Source organism: Opisthocomus hoazin, chromosome 6, assembly GCF_030867145.1.
Source record: "Opisthocomus hoazin isolate bOpiHoa1 chromosome 6, bOpiHoa1.hap1, whole genome shotgun sequence".
Classification (NCBI taxonomy): domain Eukaryota; kingdom Metazoa; phylum Chordata; class Aves; order Opisthocomiformes; family Opisthocomidae; genus Opisthocomus; species Opisthocomus hoazin.
In genome coordinates, this window is record NC_134419.1 from 11,676,091 (window position 1) to 11,696,663 (window position 20,573).

Here is a 20,573-nt window from a genome sequence, read left to right on the forward strand (position 1 = left end):
AGAGCGGGAGGAGGCAACAGCCCATCCCCATCAGCAGATGGCGAGGTGGCTGGGGGATGTCAGGGCACTACCAAGACTGCATCAGCGTGACAGCAGGTGAAACGTGGTGCCAGCCAACACACGTCAGAGCGAGTGGCTTTCTGGCATAGACACATCACGCGGGTGGGATTTGGGCATCTCCACACTGAAGAAGCTCCTGTGGAGGACACGGTGATGATTCAAGAAGCGACTCCAGGGCAGGATGGGCATGGGCTGTACTCAGAGCAGGGATTATTCTATTCCCCACATCCCAGCCTTTTGGACTTGGCCCTGGGGCAGCAGTTGCTGTAGGAACAGAGCATCCCTCTGACGGAAGGGTCCAGGCATGGAGGGACCAGAGCTGCAGTGAGCTGGTGATGTTCACCAGTGACGAACGTCAGTAACACGGAGAGGTGTCCCAAACTATTGCTGGGTGGGTAACGGTAGCCAGGGCACATGGAGCAGTGAAGGCGCGTTGTCTGACCGCCTGTGGGCTGTGGCTGCCAAAGCTGCCCAGCGTTACCGCTGCTGCCAAATGGAAGGACAAGGGGCCCGGCATCAGCTGCCGCAGGAAGCCCTGGCGCAGACCGCGTTCCCCTGCCACGTGGACAAGAAAAACGGGCCTCGCAGAAATTATTTTGGGCACGTGTTTAATAATTAATCATCAATTTTAGCAAAGACTGCATCACAGACTTGCGTGGGATTGGAAGAAGATCAGCCTTAAAGAAGATTGTGGATTTGTGGTGGGGAAAATATAAAGGATTTTGCAGGATTTCAGAGTTTAAAAAAAAAATTAAAATAAAAAGGGCATCATTTGGTTGTGTGTGTGCCGCCAACCGAACATCTATTGCCCCGTCTGCTGGGGAGCCAAAGGAAAGACCTGCTGGATGGAGAGCTCTGTGGCGTGGGAGTATTTGCCCTGGCGCATTAGTACTTACGATTAAAGCCTAATTACAAAAAATAGACGAAAAACCAGCTGAAGTGCAGCCTGACCTTAATCTGCCTGGAGACGGGTTTATTTATCTCGGCCACTTGTTTACAGTGGGGAATTTCAGCAGATTAAGCCGGGGAGCGACCCTGTGGGAAACAGGAGAATTTCTTTGATGGTTTGGAAACTTGGGCGCGGGATCGGAGCGCTTGTCCTCTCCGGGGCTGGCAGCTGGAAGCACTGGGCTGGGAAGGCTCCAACCCTCCTGTCCCTGCACCCAGCCCCGTCATCAAAAGGCATTTTTGTTTAGAGGCTTAGCTTAATCGTGATCTACCGCTTTGTTCCCCGCTTAACCTTCTGCTATCGGAAAGTTCAGATGAAGGTTTCTGCAGCATGTGAGCAGACACGGAGTCTGACCTGGTGCGGCGTTTCGGCTCAGGACAGGAGTCACTTTTGCTGTCAGCTGATGTCACTTGACCAAAGGGCTCAAAAAATCCTTTATTTCCATCTCCCAGATAACTATGGTGGCCAAGACAGATGCGAATCCCTCTTCCCTCCTTGTCCCCACCTCCCCGCCACATCTTCCCTTCCGCAGGAGAGCCCAGGGGCACGGCGTTCTGGCAGGCAAAGGATGCCTCAGAGGGCACTTGGAAATAGTCATGAGGCAGCTGGGCTGCGGGAGCCAGAAATCCAGCGGGCACGTCCGGTTCTGGGGGCAGCAGAGCCGGAGCACCGAGCCCTCGTTACTGCCTGTCCGCAGAGCCGCTCTGCTTGCCGTCGGAGGCACGAGCCGGCATCGCCGGAGGATGCTTTTTGCACAGGCAGCCCCAGAGCAGGTGAAGAGGGGCAAAGAGAACAGGCGGGAGCGCTGATGGGAAGGGGGTGCCCAAAACCAGTCGGAGCCCTGGGATACTCCGCACTCACAGGATTTAGCTCACGCCGGCCAAGGCGATGGGGAGTTTTATGCCCTCGGTGTGGCAGCTCAGCTGAGGGGCACTAACCAGAGCCTTCAGGAAGACTCATTTTCTGGAGCTGAGAACTGATTTTTTCAAAGACGGCGTGTCCGTGCAGCCTGCAGGAGCCTATGAGCGAGTGACAGACCTGCTCGGGGGAAAACAGGCCCTGAAAGCCGCTGAGGAGATAGCTCTTCTCTTGCACATGCATTAGCTGCTGATGTTGCAGCTTAAAAGTCTTACTGCGCCCTGTTCATCAGAAAGGAGTGGGGTTCCGGTGGGATGGGGTTTCCTGGGAACAGCGGAGCTGAGACGCGGATGGAGCTGGACCAGGAGAAGGCCGCTTTGAAGATTTGTTGATCTTCAGTGCCCGGGGTTGCTTTTCCCATGCCCATTCCTGGATGAGATGCTGCTGCCACCATCTGCGTTGTGACGCCATGACGTCTCTCCTGCCGAGCTAAGCTGCTCTGAGGAGCTGGACGTGCACACCTTCCATGCCTTATCAAAGATTTGAACAAGCACGTCCTCAGGTCCCAACTGGCAGAGGACAGGTCCCAGGAGATGCACCCCAAAAGCATCACCAAAGCTCAGCTATAACCCAGAACAGTGAGGAGACACTGGAGTGGAGACGGAGTCAGGACATCACTGCTCAGCCTGGTTTTGCCTCCTGCTGCCTGGAGAAGGGGCTGGGTGCTCCGGCTGCCTGTGTTGGACTCGCAGCATTGCTGGGGGCTGTTTGGCTCGACATCGTGGCTGTGCAGCTGGGGAGCTGCCGCACGAAACACGGTGAGCAAGGGAGGTCGTTTGGGTGCCCAGAGGAGTCCCCTCGCCATGCAGAGGAGCTGGGTTGGGTGATGCTGTCCTGCCACTGGCTGTCACTTTGGGATGGGAACTTTGGCTCTGGGAGTGATGGAGAGGTGGGAGAGAGCAGCTGTCTGGGCAGGGAGAAGGAAGGTGCTCCAGGTCCCTGCTGGGCCCCGTGGAGGAGAGGCAGGGAAGGGTGTTTCGGCAGGAGGCTGAGCTGTCCTGGGTGTGTGGCAGGATCCGACCTGGGCAGAGAGAGGAGCAGCATGGGCTGCTCAGCCCAAGGGGATCCCTGGGGACACCACGCACGGCAGCTGGACCAGCATGCAGCCATCCCACCCCACGGGGCAGGCACAGGGGAGGGGAGGTGCCGCGTCCTGACAGCCTTGCAGTGAAAGTTGGGCAGAAATGCAGTTAGCTGAAGGAGAGTTCACGGGTTTGTACTTATTTGGGTTGCTGCAGCCCTTTTCAGAGCAGTGGGTAACCCAGGAGAGTCGGGAAGGCTTTTAGTAGCACCAGCGTCAGCGCTGTCTTAGGAAAAGATGAGCTGGATCTTAACGATGACAGATGTCCTTGGACCTGGTTCTGCCTGTCATGCAGCAGACAAGCATTGTAGGGCCGGTGAGGTCCCGTGGTTGACCTGGAGGGTGTCAGCCTGCGTGTCCTGCTGCTGGGCACCTCTGCGAGATCCAGAGGGCTCACACTATGGAGGGCTCTTGCCTGTGAAACATCAAGCCAAGCTCCAGGTTCCTATGCTGGTTCCTCTGCAGGCCGGGGGCTACTGGGGATTGAAAAAGAAAAAGAAAGAAAAAGCAAAAAAAAGGGAAGAAAATACACCAAATCTCCTTTTTAAATAGTTGAATGCAAATGGCCTGAAGAACAATGGCAGATGAAATAGCATTCAGAGCGGGCTTTAAAGCGCTGGGAACGTGGGTAGGATCAAAATCAGGTTAGTCTTTGGAGATACAGACTCTGCAGCTTGCCAGGGTGTTTTTAAGCATGCTTTGATGTGTAGTTCAAACACTAGATTTGTCCTGGCAGACAGAAGCACTCACAAATTCATACACAGCCGCTCTCTCCTTCCCTCCTCCCCACTGTCCCCCATCTCATGAGATTATAATTTAGCTTCATTACAGAGGAGTTTTACTTTTATTTAAAAGCTGTCTAAATCCCCCTCTTGGGTCTGTGCGTTATGCTGAAATGAGTTTACAAACGCCGATGAAACCTTGCAGGCTCTTGCAACGAGCACAGCAGCAGAAGAGCTGGTATGGTGGTGGCACCTCCTTGATGTCTTGGCTTTGTTTAGGGGCACTGTGGGTGTGCGTGGTGTTGAACCCGCACTGCAAGCTGGAAGAGAAATCCTGCTGGCTCCGGCAGCTGCGCAAGTGGGGCGAGATGGACGTCTGTCCCCTGGAAGATGGCAATTACGGTAACGAGCTTCCCAACATCACCAACGCGCTTACACAGAGCTCCGGTCACAGCCAAGGTGAGTCCGGGCAGGGAGTGGAAATCCAGCCGGTGGCCACAGGGTTTGGGTCTGGGTCAAAACTCACCGCACAGTTGAGAGGCCTCAGTTCAGCTGCTGGTGAGGTCTCTGGGAGTCATGGGAATACAAAACATTTCTCTTTACAGCCCCTGGTTTTAGATACACTTGAAATATTTGGCATTTTGCTACATCTTGGGTGAAGTCACCTGTATTTTGAGCATCAAATTAGAGGCCATTTTGAAGAAATTTGACCTTTGGGGAGTTCAGACTCCTCCGGTCTGTGCAGGTTTGGGTATGGAGTTTTACAGAAAACCAGTGCTGCTTGAATCGGAGCGGAGCTGAGCTCAGAAGCCCTGGCTGTACTGTGACAGTGAGGAGCTGGAGATGATGCAGAGCCCCTTTCCCAGCCCTTGAGCCTTGCTTATGGGCTTTGCTTCTCATGGTAGAGAAGTCATTAGGTAGGAATGTTAAATGCAGTTCAAGTTCAGAGCACAAACAGAGCAGTGTAGTTACGGGGTTATTCCTTTGTGCTAAAATATTTTCTCAACCCTTGACAAAGCAGTTGATCCCTTTAAATATGAGCACTTTCCCGCCTTCCTTTAGCCTGAAGTAGATGTTAATTGAAAGTTACTGCTCTCACCGTGCCTCCATCTGTTGCGCTGGAGTTGCTCTTTGGTGTATTACGTGTGGCCAAAGCAGGAAGGGGAGAGCCGGGCAGCAGCCATGCCACGAAGGGAGCTTCACTCTCCTGGGTGGGCTTAGTCCCTCGGTAGCGCTTCGGAGCGTGGCCACCCTGCCAGCCCACCCGGCCGCTCGCTGTGCCTCCCCGTGCGCATCCCCAGGAGCAGCTCAGTTTAAACCTGGCCTTGCTCCATGTCCTGCGCCGGCCCCGGGACTCCCAGTTGGTGTTCCCAGCACTGCCAAGGGTTCACTCCAGCGTTCGGGGCAGGCTGCCGGGGCTGAGCAGGTCACCTTTCCTTAGGCATGCGGGAAGTTTCCGAAGCGCGTGCCAGGGATGACCCCTTGTCCCCGCGCTCCAGCCTGTCCGAGCAGGGGACTGAGAGCAGCACGGACCCGGAGGTGCCCCAGGGTTAACATTTGTGCGTATGCAAATACTGCTGCAAATTGTTGCCAGCCTCTTTTGTTGCTGAAAGGAGAACAGCTGATTCCTGAAATCCTTCCTGGTAAAGTGAGCAGGCATGGTTCTCTTCGTAGGAACACCTGTTTAATGTCTCCCCACCTCGGGGTGCCTGCAGCATTCAGGCTAATTGCTTGTTGCCATCATTTCCGGAGCGTGTTTATCCGGCCTCCCTGCGTCGGCTCTGAGCAGTGCCTTTTGTTTTCCCCCCTTGCATGTGTTTAACTCGGCCTGTCTTGCGGGTTGCAGGACCTAACGTTCAGCGTTGCATCCCCTTTGGGGCTTCCCGTTTTGCAGCCCACCGGCTGTGTTTGGCCCTCATGGTCCAGCATGGCTGGAGCGATAGCAGGATTGCTCTGGACAGGCCTTTTCCTTCCCACAACCACTTGTCTGATCTGTCTGGATGGAACGAAAGGCTCTTCCAGCTTCAGTAGCTTGAAAAATGTCAGTGAAGTTACAGAGCAGCTCTGAAGAGGAGCACAGACATCACTGCAGAGCAGTGCTGGGGTTTCAGATGATGCCGTCTCCTCCCTTCCAGCCCTCTCGCACAGCCAGGGGAGGTTGCTGGAAGGCGATGGTTCTCCACATTGCCCGGAGGCAGGTGAGATAGGCCCGTGTGGTTCCCTTCACAGCTTCAGGTGCCGCTGATCTAAGCAGCTGTGGTTCGGTGAAGCCGGGGCTTTACGCTGGAGCAGAAGAGGAGAGCTGGTAGTGCTTGCGGGGCAGCAGTGCTGAGGAAGCCCGGTCCTGACCCCTGCACGCTGAGCGTGGCAGCGGTGGGAATGCACTGCCACGTTTCAAGGCGTCAGCGGATTGTCGTCAGGAAGCAAATGGACGGGCAGCCCCTGCCTTCTTCGCACCTCTCTGGCCAAGGCAGCTATTCTAGCAAGTGTCCGTCAGAGCCGGGATGGGCTGCAGAGCTGTCTAAAGGCAGTTGGCCGTAGCGCAGGAGCCAGAGCCCCTGTGCTCATCTCAGAACCGGCTGGGGTGGGACCAGGTGGGGCTTTGCTCTCATGGTAAAAACGTTGCTCTGCCCAGGGAGGTCATGTCTGGGGGCAGGAACAGGCTGCCAAGGCGCTGATGGTTTGTCATAACTGTAGATGCTAGAGAACGTGATTTTGTGATATGTTCTGATACCGATACTCAAAATTATTACTGTTTGAAACAGTGAATGCTAATAGAGGCATTACAGTGCCCTTAGGGTGAGAGGAAATCACCTCGAGTTGCACCAGAGGAGCTTTAGGTTGGATGTTAGGAAAAATTTCTTCAGCAAAAGGGCTGCCAAGCATTGGAACAGGCTGCCCAGGGAAGTGATGGAGTCACCATCCCTGAAGGTATTTAAGAGACATGTAGATATGGCACTTAGGGGCACAGTTTAGTGGTAGACTTGGTGGTGTTAGGTTTATGGTTGAACTCAATGATCTTAAAAGGTTTTTGCAACCCAAATGATTCTGTGATTCTCTTTGCAGACTCGCTGGCCAGGCCCAGACGAACCGTGTTCACCCGGGCAATCGAGGGCTGTGACCTCCACTGGCAGGACAGCCACCTGCAGCGCATCATTAGCAGTGACTTCTACGTGTCTCCCTCCTTCCAGCGGGAGGGCGAGAGCCTGCTCTTCAACTCCCAGGGGCAGCCGCTGTGGCTAGGTGAGCATCCACACCAGCAGCCCCTTCCTTGGCCTGGGTGGGTAGGGTTGCTAGTAGAGAAGAGCCAGCCAAAGGGGTCAAAGAAGCTGTGCTACCTTGGGCCCTTGCAAGCTTCTGCATCCTAGGTTGAAAGTGCCTCCCTGATCCTTAACGTGAGGAGTAGGGCAAGCAGGACTTGATACCCTCCCATACCCCAGCCACAGTCCGTGTAGCAAGCCCCATGGCTTTACAGTCTAGATTCCGCTTGGGCAGCTTGGACCAGGCTTGTCGTGTCCTCTTTCACAGAATCACAGAATGTTCGGGGTTGGAAGGGACCTCTGTGGGTCATCTAGTCCAACCCTCCTGCCAAAGCAGGGTCACCTACAGCAAGCTGCACAGGACCTTGTCCAGGCGGGTCTTGAATATCTCCAGAGAAGGAGACTCCACAACCTCCCTGGGCAGCCTGTCCCAGGGCTCCGTCACCCTCAGAGGGAAGAAGTTCTTCCTCATGTTCAGCTGGAACTTCCTGTGCCTCAGTTTGTGCCCATTGCCCCTTGTCCTGTCACTGGACACCACTGAAAAGAGCTTGGCCCCATCCTCCTGACACCCACCCTTCAGATATTTGTAAGCATTTATAAGGTCCCCTCGCAGCCTTCTCTTCTTCAGGCTAAACAAGCCCAGTTCCCTCAACCTCTCGTCGTAGGGGAGATGTTCCAGTCCCCTCATCATCCTCGTAGCCCTCCGCTGGACTCTCTCCAGTAGCTCTTCATCTTTCTTGAACTGGGGAGCCCAGAACTGCCAGTGTTTGGCTGTCCCCAGTGCAAGCTCTTGCTGTTGCCAGTACAGGGCAACGCGACACTTAAAGTCCCTTGAAAGTTGGTGGGGGAGCACAGCTATATCCTCTGGATATTTTCTTCCCTTCTCTCACCCTCTATTTAATATTCCCTTAAAGGCAATCAGGAGACAGTACAATTAAGCCTTGTATGAGCTTAAGGCATACTGGACCAGTCAAGCCCAGTACCTCCTGCATTGTAGACCTTTAGTCCATGTACCTCCAGCCACACAACTTCTCTACTGCAGTCATGACCCTGATCAGTTCTGCAGACCCTCAACAGCTATATGTCTGGGATGCAAATGAGTGAGACGAAGGGCTTGGGGGGTGCCTGGTGTAGCTGTCAGCCCTCGGACTGACCCCAAAATGGGAGATGCAAGCGCCCCACACCTCCAGGAAGGTAGCTGCCTCATCCCTACAGCCCAAGAGGTAAATGTATGAACATGGAACAGGTCAAAACCCACCACTGCACTGTCGTCCACTCCAGGAGCCAGGGTCTACCAACACAGAGCCAAATGGGAAGAGAATATTTAAAGTTATCCGGAGATGTGGTTTGTGGAGAAGCAGGCACTAAGTTCCCGTTAAGGCCAGGAGAGAAGTTAAAAAGAGCCCATGCAAAGGCTGGTGGTACACCTCGGCTAGCTTGGCTGGAGTAGGAGAGGACATTCCTGCTCTGGGAAGAGTTTTGCGTAGCTGCAGGCAGCAGGTCTCCCCACGCAGCCATAGGCAGTGGTGGTGGGTTAGTGCTTCCGTGGACTCCATCTAGCAGGGACATGGTGGCCACAGCTCTCCTGTCCCTAGCGTAATCTGGGTTCTGGTGGGCCCATTGGCCCAGCTGGTTGATGTGTGTTATTTTTCTGATGTATTTGCCTGTGATTTTTGGATTTTGTGCTTTGGCTTTCTTGGCACCCCTTCAGGGACTCCGTGCTGGGAGAGGAGTGTGATTTGTCAGTAACTTCCAGTGATGAATTCAGCGAGAAGCTGAATGTTTCATCCACTTAGCAAATGAATAGAGGGAGCAACAAGAAGCTCCTTTACAGATGTGTTTGTTCTGAAACCTCTTCCTCATGTGTTGCTTGCGGGTGATCTTTGGGACGTGGAAACCCCATTTGTGGAGGTGGCTGTCTGCATTTCCGAAGCTTCCCAAGTTCTTCCAGGAATAGAAGTTATCCCCCTACCGTAATTCCGGATCTTCTGTGTTTGCCCCCACCTCTGGTAGGAGATTTTGCAAGAAGAGGGGATTTTCATGCAGCATGTCATGTCATCTGCTCCTGCTAATTTCTCACTCAGTCATAATCCTCTCCACAGTTGCTTGTGATTTCAGGTGAGCAATGAGCAGCGGGAACAGATGAATTCCTAAGCAACTGTGAGTCTTGAGAGGGGTTTCGTGCAGTTGTTCCTAATAATAAAACAGCAGGTAGGAGAACTGCAGAAGAGACGGGGTGTCTGCAGAGCTCGCTCCATGGAGGCGTTAAAGAAGCAGTTCAGAACATCACCCCGAATTTGTCAGTGCCCCAGTGCAGTGCTGGATGCACAGCCTCACCCCATGTATCATCTCCTGTGTCGTGAGAGCAGCGAGAGGTGTTGGGCGAGACGCCAAGAAGTGTATGGGTGCACAGTAATGAGAGGAATCACCATAAGCCATACAGATTTTAGGAGAAATGAGCGGCAGGGTTGTAATAGCCTGTGTTTGGAGCTGCCACGCTGCAGCAATGGCGTGTTGGAAACGCTTCCACTAGATAAGGTTTGTGGAGGTGGGGATTTAGGTACTGACGTGGCTGCTGTAGGTTGAATGTGGTAGGAGTCCCATTAGTATTCCTGGTAAGCATTGCTGCCAGGAGCAGGGAGAAAGGGATGACTTTAAGGCAGGGAGCAGTTTAGCTGGGGTGTGGGGAAGACCAGTAGAAGAAAATGTCCTGAAGCCTGATGCTGTCAGGTTCTCTCACCCCATCGGTACCACTCTATGAACTTCTGTGCTCCTCGGGCTCAGCCATGCCCCTGCATTTGTCCTTGCCTTGCAGAACATGTCCCGACAGCCTGTGCTCGGGTGGATGCCCTGCGCTCCCATGGCTATCCCAGAGAAGCTCTCCGACTGACTGTTGCCATAATCAACACCCTGCGACTGCAGCAGCAAAGGCAGCTGGAAATATATAAGCATCAGAAGAAAGGTATGAGTAGACCTATGGGAGAAGTGTCCCACAGAGTCTAACTGGGGTGTCCCAGCTGGTTGAGAAAGTCTTCTCCATCTCGGAGAGTAGAGCTGCCCTATCTGGAGTGGCAGAGGTTGACAGCGGGCAGTGCTGTATCAGACAAAGTGGTGCATCTGCTTGCTTGAGCCAAACTGCGTTGGTGCCCACCTGCTATGGACAGAGAGGTGCCCACACGCTGTCTTGAGGCTGCTGGACTAGAGGTGTTCTCGTTCCCACTGTTGCCGTGTCTGGTTGCTGTAAGGATTGTACAGGCGATGGTGGGTGATGCCTGTGTTAAAGAGGAGCTGCTTGTGTGCAGAGCTGCAGTAACTGGCTGTGTGTGCTACCTCCACCTTGCATTCGCTGAGTAAATTGTAGCGGGAGACAAGACCAGTGTTTCTCCTTTTGCAGTTGCAGTTGGTAGAGAGCTGAGCTCAGTTACTGCAGTGCTGCTGGTGACCAGTGACTCCTGAGCCTTGCTAGCTCAGCCAGCTTGAGATCGTCAAAAGATGGGGCCTTGAAGACTCACCAGCAGTCTTTGTCGTCTCCAGAGAGGTGCTTGTGTTTCCAAAACATTCAGGCTACCATTGCAAAGGAGTCCATAAGCTGCAGGTCTGACTTTGTAGACCCCATCTTGGGACTCTGCAGCCCCTCATGTCCTCCTGGAACAGAGAACGAACTGCTGCATCTTACGTGGCCTTAGGGGCATCTTTTTTTGTCGGGTGCCTGCTCCCTCTGATGTCTGTGGCAGCCTGTGGGGTGGCTGCCCTGAGCTGCTCCTTGCCCTCGCAAGCCGCCTTGGCGGAGTTGGCCCTGGAGGTCCCCATGTCCCAGGCCTGTGGGCTAAGAAAAGGCCTTTGGTCTCAGAGACCTCTCTGGGTGTACAACTTGTCTTTAAATTCCTCACTTTTAATGTCTTTCTGTTCCCTTTTTTTTTTTTTTTTTGCAGAGCTTCTGCAGCGAGGAGCAACAACCATCACCAACCTGGAGGGCTGGGTAGGCCACCCTCTGAACCCCATCGGCTGCCTGTTTCTCACCCTGACCGAAGCTTGCAGATTAGAAGAGGAGAGTTGCCTTGAAATATCGGGTACCGAGCACTCCTCCTGGCTCCCTTCGCAGTGGCTGCAGCTGAACCGAGCCCAGCGGGCAGACCCTGGGTGCAGGGCTTGGCTTGGGACCTCCCCTCTCTCTGGCTTTGCAGGAGCAGCCAGGGCAGAGCTGCAGTGCAGAGACGGGGAGTCAGTGCCCTGAGTTTTCCCAGCCTTCAGGGTTTGCAGCCAGAGCAGAGCAGGAGAGCACCTTAGCACAGCTGAGCCAGGCGTCCTGGCCCATGGGAAGGCTCTGGTGTCAGCCATGCACGCTGCTGCACAGGTCTCGGGTCTCCTGCATCTCCCAGTGAGAGCAGGAAGGAGGGTGAAGCCCACATCTCCTGTAGGGAGCTTTTGTCCGTCATCTCTGGGTGACCGAAGGCAGGCACCAGGGGAAGCGTCGGTCTTGCTTCTGAAATTGAGAGGTTTTTCTCTCTGCCGTGCTTCTGCCACCGAGAAAGGTTCTTCTAACCCTGCTGCATCTCTCCCCTTCTTCCAGACGCCGGGGACTCCAAACCCCCAGTGTATCAACACGTGCCCGTCGCGGCTGGCAGCCAAGACAGCAGCGAGTCCTACCTGTCCCTGGCCTTAGAGGTGGCCCTGATGGGGATGGGTCAGCAGAGAGTGATGCCTGAAGGTCTCTACGCCCAGGATAAGGTGTGCCGCAACGAGGAGCAGATCATCGCCCGGCTGCAGGACCTGGAGCTGGACCCGGTGCTGGTGCAGACCCTGCGGAAGCAGTGCATCTTGCTGCTGGAAGGTGAGGGCTTGGTCCATCTGTCTGGCTCCTGTGTCTTAGCTGAGTTCTGGTAACATCTCCAGGATGCCTGTTCCAAGGTTTACGCCTGGCTGATCCCATCCTGGCTTCTTCCTCTGTGGGTGTGGTGCTGAGTCTGGAGGATGGCTGCTCTGTCCCATCATCTGGCAAAGCAAGGGTTTGCTGACATCCCTGGGGCGAGACCACCTCAGAGGCATTATGGAGAAGGGTGCTAAACATGTGGCCTCAGTTTCTGAGGGATTTTGACCTGAAAGGGTTTTTAGGAAAGGAAAGAGCAGCCCTTTGCCCTGGATCCAACTTGAGTAACGCACCAGGCAGCTGCTGAGCAGATCCTCAAAGCTTTGGGGTGGTGCAAACCCCAGCCACAGATTCTGCTGTGCTAATTATGGCTGACAGGCTCTGCTTCAACCTAGGTGGTCCCTTCAGCGGCTTGGGAGAAGTCATCCACCGTGAGAGCGTCCCTATGCACACCTTTGCCAAGTACCTGTTCTCTGCCCTGCTGCCGCACGATGCAGATCTGGCGTACAAGCTGGCTTTGCGGGCCATGAGGTTGGTGCATGTTTTATTCCATCTCCGCCACCCGTTTTGCCTCCCTCCTCTGCTCCACTGCGAAGCTGGGATGCTTTGCAACCCAAGAGCAGGGATAGGAGTGGAGACAGGCTTGGAGGTTGCCATCCCTGGGATCATCCCGTGCAGCGTGTAGGGCTGCCTGGGCACCAAGCAGCAGTGCAAAGTGACTCCTGCTCTCTGGGCGATTCCTGGTTTTCAAGCCCCATCCATAGGGATCTGCCTAGGCCTGGTAATGTCTGCTGCTCCAGCCCTCGCCCTGGGCTGGACGGCCACCTGCCTGTCCTGATGACAGACGTCCTCCGCTGGAGCGGGTGCCAGGCAGGCATGGTGCTGTCGTCTGCCTTCTGTCTGCGGGGCCTCAGGCACCCTGCAGCCCTCCCTGACTGCAGGAAGGGTGATTGTCCCGGCACAGACGGGCAGATGGTTTGCTCCAGGATGTCGCAGAGCTGGGTGGAGAGCACAGTCGCGCTCTGTTCTCCATTAAAGTTCAGCTCTGTCTCTGGGACTGGGGACAGGGACGAGGCCGAGAGCTGACCCATCTCCCTCCCCGGTGCATGACACCTCAGACATCAGCCCGTGTACTGCAGGTTTTTGGCAGGGGCTGGATGGGTCTTGAGAACGCTGGAATTTCCCAAATGAGTCAATGCTTGAAGGACCATCAACCCCAGAACATCGCAGTGCCCTCTCCCTCTGACACCATGAAAAAGTCCCAGCTCAGAACATCATCTTTCCTGTGGCATTTCCTCAGTGAAATGGGCTTTCTCAGCCCAGCACCAGAGGAAGTGTTGAAATCTGCCTGCCCTGGGAAGAGCCAGACCTAAAAGAGCAGCTGAGGGCCTCTGTGGTGTGTGGGGACACCATGCCCCACCAGACCCCAGACCTCCAGCCGCCGAGCCAGAGTGGGACTGAGTGCCCTTGGGGTGCACATCGCTCCCTCGCCATCTGTTAGTGCCTGTCCCCTGCTCCCAGCCGGGACCCCCTCTGTCGGGCTGTCCCTGACCTGGGCAGGTCAGGCTTCTGCTGCTCTGTGGGCACCTCAAGCCTGCGAGCGAGGAAGGAGGAGACAGTTGGATGCTCTCTGTGTCCGGGAGGACAATTTCCCTCCTGTGCGCCTCGGCTGGCCGTTGAGATGCCAGCACCAGCTCACGGGTTTAAGAGCCAACATGGCTTTGTCACCATCGCTGGCGACGTGAGACTCGTTGGAGACTCCTTAGGCTTCCTTCATCCCCTGGGTTTTCCAGGCTTTTAGATATCCTCACAAAAGCAGGTAACCCAAACCGGCTGCAGAGGCCTTGGGGAAATGTGCCGCTGCTTCTGATCACAACCTGGCTTTTTAAGAAGAACCAGATGATAAAGCCAAGAGTTCTGCTGGGCGTTCTGACATGAAAGGAGCGGGGAAGGAGGAGGGATTTTTCTTTTTTTCTTTTTTTTTTTCCTTTCCTGAGGCTTGTGCTTTTTCTTACAAGTTTATAAATCACTTCATGGATCATTCTCCTCCTTTCAAGTTGGTCTCGGATTGATCCCTGTGCCCATGTGTTGAGTGCGCAGCCTGGGGAGCCCCACACGTGCACGGCAGCAGGATGCTTTCAAAGGCAGTGCTGCGGGCAGCCCCTGCCTCGCCTTGCCAGAGCCTCAGGGAGAAGGGGCAAATCTGGGGCTGGGCTGGGGTCTGATGTTGCTTCCTCCCGTTTGCCCTTCAGGTTGCCTGTCCTGGAGACCACGGCACCGTCCGGCGATGTGACTCACCCCCACCACTTGGTCTCGGTGGTCCCCAGCAGATACCCACGCTGGTTCACCCTGGGGCACCTGGAATCGCAGCAGTGCGAGCTGGCCTCCACCATGCTCACAGCAGCGAAAGGTTGGTGGGGGTCAGCTGTGGGGCAGGGGTGATGGGATGATGCTGCATCAAAGGAATTTTCCTGGAGAAAAGAGGGACCTCCTGCTTCTCCTCCCTCAGGCGCTGGCAGAGACCAGCTGGGTGTCCACCACAGACAAGGCACAATGAGCTGGCCTCGGAGCAGCCCACCAGAGTCTGTGATCTCCAGGGCTGACGTCCCAAAGGGCCCCAAGGCTCATGGTCTGGCTGGGCGGGACAGGAGCTTCCCAGGAGGTGCAGGGAACCCTGCAAGGATGCCAGCCCCAGTGCTGCAGATCCTGGGTAGTGCCCCTGGGTGATGCTGGACCATGGCTGTCCTGCAGCATGATCAGCTGCCAGGTCAGCTAGCCCTGCCAGACACGTTGTGGGTTCATGCCATGATTTAGTTTGAAGCCGCTTATCCTTTTATCTCTGCTTCGTCTCCTCCTGCCCTGTGGTCATGATCTTGCACAGGCTGTAGGAGGGAGAAGACCTCCCTGCGCATCAAACCACACGTGACTTTCCACGGGGCTGGAGATGGGGACAGCTGTGGTGGGTGGGACACCTTGGTCCCAGCCACGGAGGACTCATAAAACACCTCCTTGCTGGTCTCCTGGGCCTCTTCAGTTCCTGCCCAGGCACAATGATGAAGGCGAGCACAGACTTTTCATTAAACGTCCCTCCGTCCAGAAACCAAGCCCACCAGGATGGCGAGTGCCTTGTGCCCCATGGGGGTTGGCAAGCCGAGCAGTTACCACTGCCCACCCCTGTCCCACACGGTCTGCAGCAGCCTCCAGCCCCTGGCACTGCCAGCCTGACCGGGAAGGTGACGCTTCCCCGGCAAGGTGGAAAGTAAATGAGCTGCCTGAAAGCTCCAGCCTCGCTGCCTCTTCGCTCCTTCCAGCCCTCCTCTTGGCTGCTTCTCCAGGGCTGATGGTGTCCTCCCCTGCCTTGCAGTGTGCTGATGGAGAGCTGGTGTCTGGCTTGTCCTTTACTTTCTTCTCCCTTCCCATGCCTAACGGCCATGAGGTTTTTATGCCAGGGATGTGGGGCTGTTAGGTTGCATCCTTCTTTCCCCACCATCCCCTTCCCCAGGTGTTCCCCCGCCGCAGCATGTCCCGATGCGATCCTGCGTCCTCGCAGCCTCCCCCACGAGCCATTTTAGGGAGGCTTGGATTTCGGTGGCGGCGCAAGCAGCCGCTGTGGGTGGCAGGCGATATCTTTAGCGATTAGTCACCCAAGATGTCTCTGTGGGCCCAGGTGCAGCGCTAGGTTTCTCACACTGCTGTGCGTTATTCGGTTTTCTTTGTGTGAGGTTCATCTGCTCCGTGTACAACTGTGGGAGCAGAAACGTGAACCTGGAACAAAGCAGAGGGACCTGACGTGGCACGCTGGCATCTCTGGTCTGCACCCATGCCAAAGGTCCCTCTCCCCACCCTGTGTCCCACAGAAGCTGACAGGAGGATTTCTCAAGCCAGGTGCAGGATCATGATATTAATATGCCTTACTTCTTCCACGATCCTGCCCCATCTCCCAGTGCCATCGTGTATCCTTCTAGCAGCCGTGGCCTCCTGTGGCAGGAGACCCACAGCATCGCTGGGTGTTGTGCCAGGAAACCCCTTCTGCTGGGTTATCTCTGCCTGTCTCGGTCATGAGAGCTGCGTGCCTGACCTGGGGTGTCCAGGACCAAGCCGCAGTGAGTCTGGGTGACCCTGGCCCAGCCTTTGCTAGCCTTGCAGAGGGAAGGGACTTACTGGGCAAGACGGTGTGTGAGCAGGAAACACCTTTTTTTCTTTTTAATATTCTAAATGAAGACTGACCTTTCTGCAGCCGTTCGGCACTGGGCATCTCCCCAAACTCCTCCTTTGTTGGAAAGGGTCTGCTTTACAGCTGTCAAACTTGAGCCCAGGGCAGAACATCCAGGTGCCTGGAGATGTCTGTTAAGGCTCCAGGATGTGTCTGGGATCACTCAGAGCTGTTTGTCCTCTCCGTGAGAGTATAATCTTGAGTGATGATGGGTGCTGTAGAATGCCCCATTTTGCTGTTGGACTGCAGGGCGTGACCCAGCATCCCTATGTGTCCCTCCACGTGTGTGTCCAGAGGGGCTGACGACGCTGAAGAGGCTGTTCACCACCCGGCAAAGGCAGGAGATGGGGCTCGAGGGCAAGGTGGGGGGAGGCCAAGCCGTCTGACCGTACTTGCCTGTATCCAGGGGACATGCTGCGCCTACGCACGGTGCTGGAGGCCATCCAGAAGAACATCCACTCCTCCTCCTTGATCTTCAAGCTGGCCCAGGACGCGTTCAAAATTGCCACGCCGGCCGACAGCAACTCGGACACGACGCTGCTCAATGTGGCGCTGGAGCTGGGGCTCCAGGTATGATGCTGGGGATGCCGGTGGTCTTTCTCCCCACACGCTGCAGCAGCAGCACTGGTGGTGGCTTTCCACCAAGCAGGCGGTCCCCCACGGAAGGAGTAAATTCATCCCTGTTTGGCCCTGAGCAGGGGAGCTCAGCCCTGGGAGGCCCCTGTGCCCGCTGCGGTTTGGATGGAGTTCCGTCTGAACGTGAGGAAGAACTTCTTCACTCTGAGGGTGACGGAGCCCTGGAACAGGCTGCCCAGGGAGGCTGTGGAGTCTCCTTCTCTGGAGATATTCAAGACCCGCCTGGACATGGTCCTGTGCAGCCTGCTCTGGGTGACCGTACTTCGGCAGGGGGGTTGGACTAGATGACCCACAGAGGTCCCTTCCAACCCCTACCATTCTGTGATTCTGTGATTCTGAGACAGCGCCGGGGAGCTGGTAGCCATCTGGGCCAGAGGGATTTTGGGGAGCACCATGGTGTTGGGTGGCCTCAGTGGAGCCCCGTGGGGCAGTTGGTCACCCCGAGTTTGCCTCGCAGGTGATGCGCATGACCCTGTCCACTCTCAACTGGCGGCGGCGGGAGATGGTGAGGTGGCTGGTGACGTGCGCTACCGAAGTGGGTGAGTGCCTGGCCAGTTGGATCTGTTCCGCATGCAGCGGGAGCCGGGTGGGCGCGGAGAACTTGGGGTCGTTTATAGCCCTGGGCATCTGAGCTCTCCTGGGTCTCCTTTTTCTTGCTGGGTATCTGGATGCACCTCAGAGTATCAGCTGGCAGGGCTGGGGCCACAGCGGTGGCCAGGTTTGGGACTGAGATGGGTTCCCTGTACCTGGGCCAGGCCAGCGGTGTTCGCCGTGCCCTGCAGCATGGCAGCACAGGGTAGCCTCTGCCCATGCCCCTCTGCCCTGTCCCTGCCATGGCAGAAGGCAGCAGCTCAGCACTGCTGTGGGCTCTGGGCTCCCAGGTGCTCAGAGGAGCCCTGTGATCTGAGTCAGGCTTCAGGGCTGTGCCATGATCCTGGTGTTTTCTTGCAGGGGTGAGGGCCCTGGTGAGCATCCTGCAGAGCTGGTACTCGCTGTTCACTCCCACGGAAGCCACCAGCATTGTGGCGGCCACAGTGATGTCCCACAACACCATCCTGCGCCTGAGCCTGGACTACCCACAGCGGGAAGAGCTGGCCAGCTGCGCCCGCACCCTGGCCCTGCAGTGCGCCATGAAGGACCCGCAGAACTGTGCCCTGTCCGCCCTGACCCTCTGTGAGAAGGACCACATCGCCTTCGAGACCGCCTACCAGATCGTCATCGACGCTGCCTCCACTGGCATGACCTACACCCAGCTCTTCACCATCGCCCGCTACATGGAGCACCGGGGCTACCCACTCCGGGCGTTCAAGCTGGCCTCGTTGGCCATGACGCATCTCAACCTGGCCTACAACCAGGACACGCACCCGGCCATCAACGATGTGCTCTGGGCCTGCGCCTTGAGCCACTCTCTGGGGAAAAACGAGCTGGCAGCCATCATCCCGCTGGTGGTGAAGAGCGTGCACTGTGCCACCGTGCTCTCGGACATCCTTCGCCGCTGCACCATGACGGCCCCAGGGCTGGCCGGCATCCCCGGCCGCAGGAACTCGGGGAAGCTGATGTCCACCGACAAAGCCCCACTGCGGCAGCTTCTGGACGCGACGATAAGCGCCTACATCAACACCACCCACTCCCGGCTCACCCACATCAGCCCGCGGCACTACGGGGAGTTCATCGAGTTCCTCAGCAAGGCCAGGGAGACCTTCCTCCTGGCGCAGGACGGGCACATACAGTTCGCCCAGTTCATTGACAATCTCAAACAAATCTACAAAGGCAAGAAAAAACTGATGCTGCTGGTGCGAGAACGGTTTGGGTGAGTCCCGGCCCCCACCACCCTCACTGGCAGGGTCCGGCCGCAGCACGGGGACTCGGGAGAGAAGAAGGAAGGAAAGCGGAGATCACCTTCCCCCCATCGGCAGAGGCTGCTCTGTTCTGGTCTTCTGTTTCTGTTTTTTTTTTGTTTTCTTTTTTTTGTTTGTTTGTTTTTTTTATTTTATTCCTTCTTGGATTTAACCATTTCACACGCTGAGAGGATCCAGAGATTCCTTGGGCACAAACCAAAAGGCAACCACAAGGAAAAAGGATGGTTCGCTCAGCCCCCTGCCCTCCCTTGCCAATACCAAAAGCTAACCTGGATATCTAATACCTCTTTCCTGAAGGAAGCGGTCGCTGGAGGGATCCGAAGGTTGCGAAGTGCAAAAATCTTTAAAATTACGTGGGGAATTAAAAAAAAAGAAGTGAGCAAAGAAACCCGCAACACTAGAACCTCATGCGTCACCAAAAGCGATGGCTTTGCAGAGCGCTTCTCCCGCCCGCCCGAGACATGCAAACTCCTCTATTTGTGAAGATACTTCAATAAAAACAAGTTAAAGTAACTGTTCTCAGGGATTGCTTACTAAAAGTAACACAAAAAAAAAAAGCATTTATGATACTGTAAATATTATAGTATATGTGTCAATTATTAAATTGTAAAGTTATAATTATTTATAATTCTGTCTTTTATTTGGGGGATACTTGAAATTGTCGTGGGCTGGGGCGATTATTTTTATTATTGCTATTATTATTATTATTATAACTATTATTTAAAAAAACCACCACAAAAACACAGACAAAAAAAGAGGAGGAGGCACGCGAACATTTCTCAGGTTCCCATGGCATCGTCGGCAGTGAGAAGGGTGTGAGGGGAGGCGAACGTCTGCCTGACTTGCGGCCCTGGGACAGACGGACGGACGGAAGGAGCGGCAGCAGCCCAGTGATGAGGACAGCGAAAGAAGGGACTTGGGGCAATGCTCGCCCGGACACTCGTGGACGCTGGCGACGGAGGACGGGAGCCCATGGCGGGCACCGGAGCGCGAGGTGCCCGGGCAGTGGGCATGGGGGCTGCCGCTCCTGGGGAGGGAGGGGGCAGGCGCAGCTGCGCTGCCTCCCAGCACTGTTCTGCTTCCTGGCTCCGTGGTGCGGGCAACGCTCAGCCCTTCCCGGCTTCACGCCGTGCCGGCGGCAGACTCTCCAGCCCCAGGCTGGCGGCTCTTCAGTTTTGGTTTTTCTTTGCTGGCGGGTCGGGAGGGCTGGGGGGGGCCAGGGCTGGTCTGGTCGGTGACTTGTAGTTAGAGAATGTGGGCTACTTATCTGCTGTCTCGTTTGACTTTTAATTTTTTGGCAAGTGACTTGTGTCCGCACTCCGGCCAGGAAACCCAATTGTACTCCGTCTCTGTTGCCATCGAAATAGCGGTCTTCAACCAGTCTGTTTCTCTTTTTTCCTTCCTTTTTTTTTTTTTTTTTTTTTGCGTGCGTGTATGTGTGTGTGCGACCTCTTCATCTGATGTTTAATAATAAAAGGGATGAACGTTATTGCCTGTATCTCTACTGCCTTTCTCTGAAGTTGGGGGGGGAGTCACTACGCTTGGTGGGCAGCCTGGCATCGTGGGCGATGCAAGCAGGTCAGAGCCCCAGGGAGCAGGCGGCAGCGCAGCCCACTGCGGTACCCAGCTCCTGCGTCCTGAGGAGGGGGACGGAGCAGGGGTAAGGCCTGCTGGCTGCTTCACCCTGCTGCTACTGCCCCGTCCGCACTGGCTAGAGCAGTGCTGGCACCCGTTTCTTCACCCATCCTACAGCCAGCTTGGCCCGCAGGGAGTGTGCCGCAGCGTGGGACGGGGTGCCACGGAGTCATAACCTCAAGTTCCTCGGTGCTGCAGGCACCCTGGGCTGCTGCCTGCAGGGTTTGCCGAGCCCCAGGCAGACTTGGCCCCGAGGATCAGAGATGAGGAGGTGTATGTACAGGAGGTCTCCAGGACCAGTGGGATGGTCCCAGAGAGGCTCTGGGAGCTGGGGGAGGGCGATGGCAGTGTGGCAGTGTCAGGACCATGGTGT

The 20,573-nt window shown here is 55.8% G+C and overlaps 1 protein-coding gene across 1 annotated transcript in view; it reads left to right on the top strand.

Moving 5' to 3' along the window:
• The window catches only part of ZSWIM5 (zinc finger SWIM-type containing 5), a 103,375-nt gene extending 83,336 nt beyond the window's left edge, over positions 1-20,039 (top strand). The window contains exons 5-14 of the mRNA XM_075424619.1: positions 4,010-4,189; positions 6,797-6,973; positions 9,806-9,952; positions 10,923-11,060; positions 11,561-11,821; positions 12,253-12,388; positions 14,110-14,267; positions 16,477-16,640; positions 17,164-17,245; positions 17,658-20,039. Of these exons, the coding sequence (XP_075280734.1) occupies positions 4,010-4,189; positions 6,797-6,973; positions 9,806-9,952; positions 10,923-11,060; positions 11,561-11,821; positions 12,253-12,388; positions 14,110-14,267; positions 16,477-16,640; positions 17,164-17,245; positions 17,658-18,520 (2,306 nt within the window). The 3' untranslated portion in view covers positions 18,521-20,039. The remainder of the gene's footprint in view (positions 1-4,009; positions 4,190-6,796; positions 6,974-9,805; positions 9,953-10,922; positions 11,061-11,560; positions 11,822-12,252; positions 12,389-14,109; positions 14,268-16,476; positions 16,641-17,163; positions 17,246-17,657) is intronic.
• The last annotated feature ends 534 nt before the right edge of the window (positions 20,040-20,573 follow it).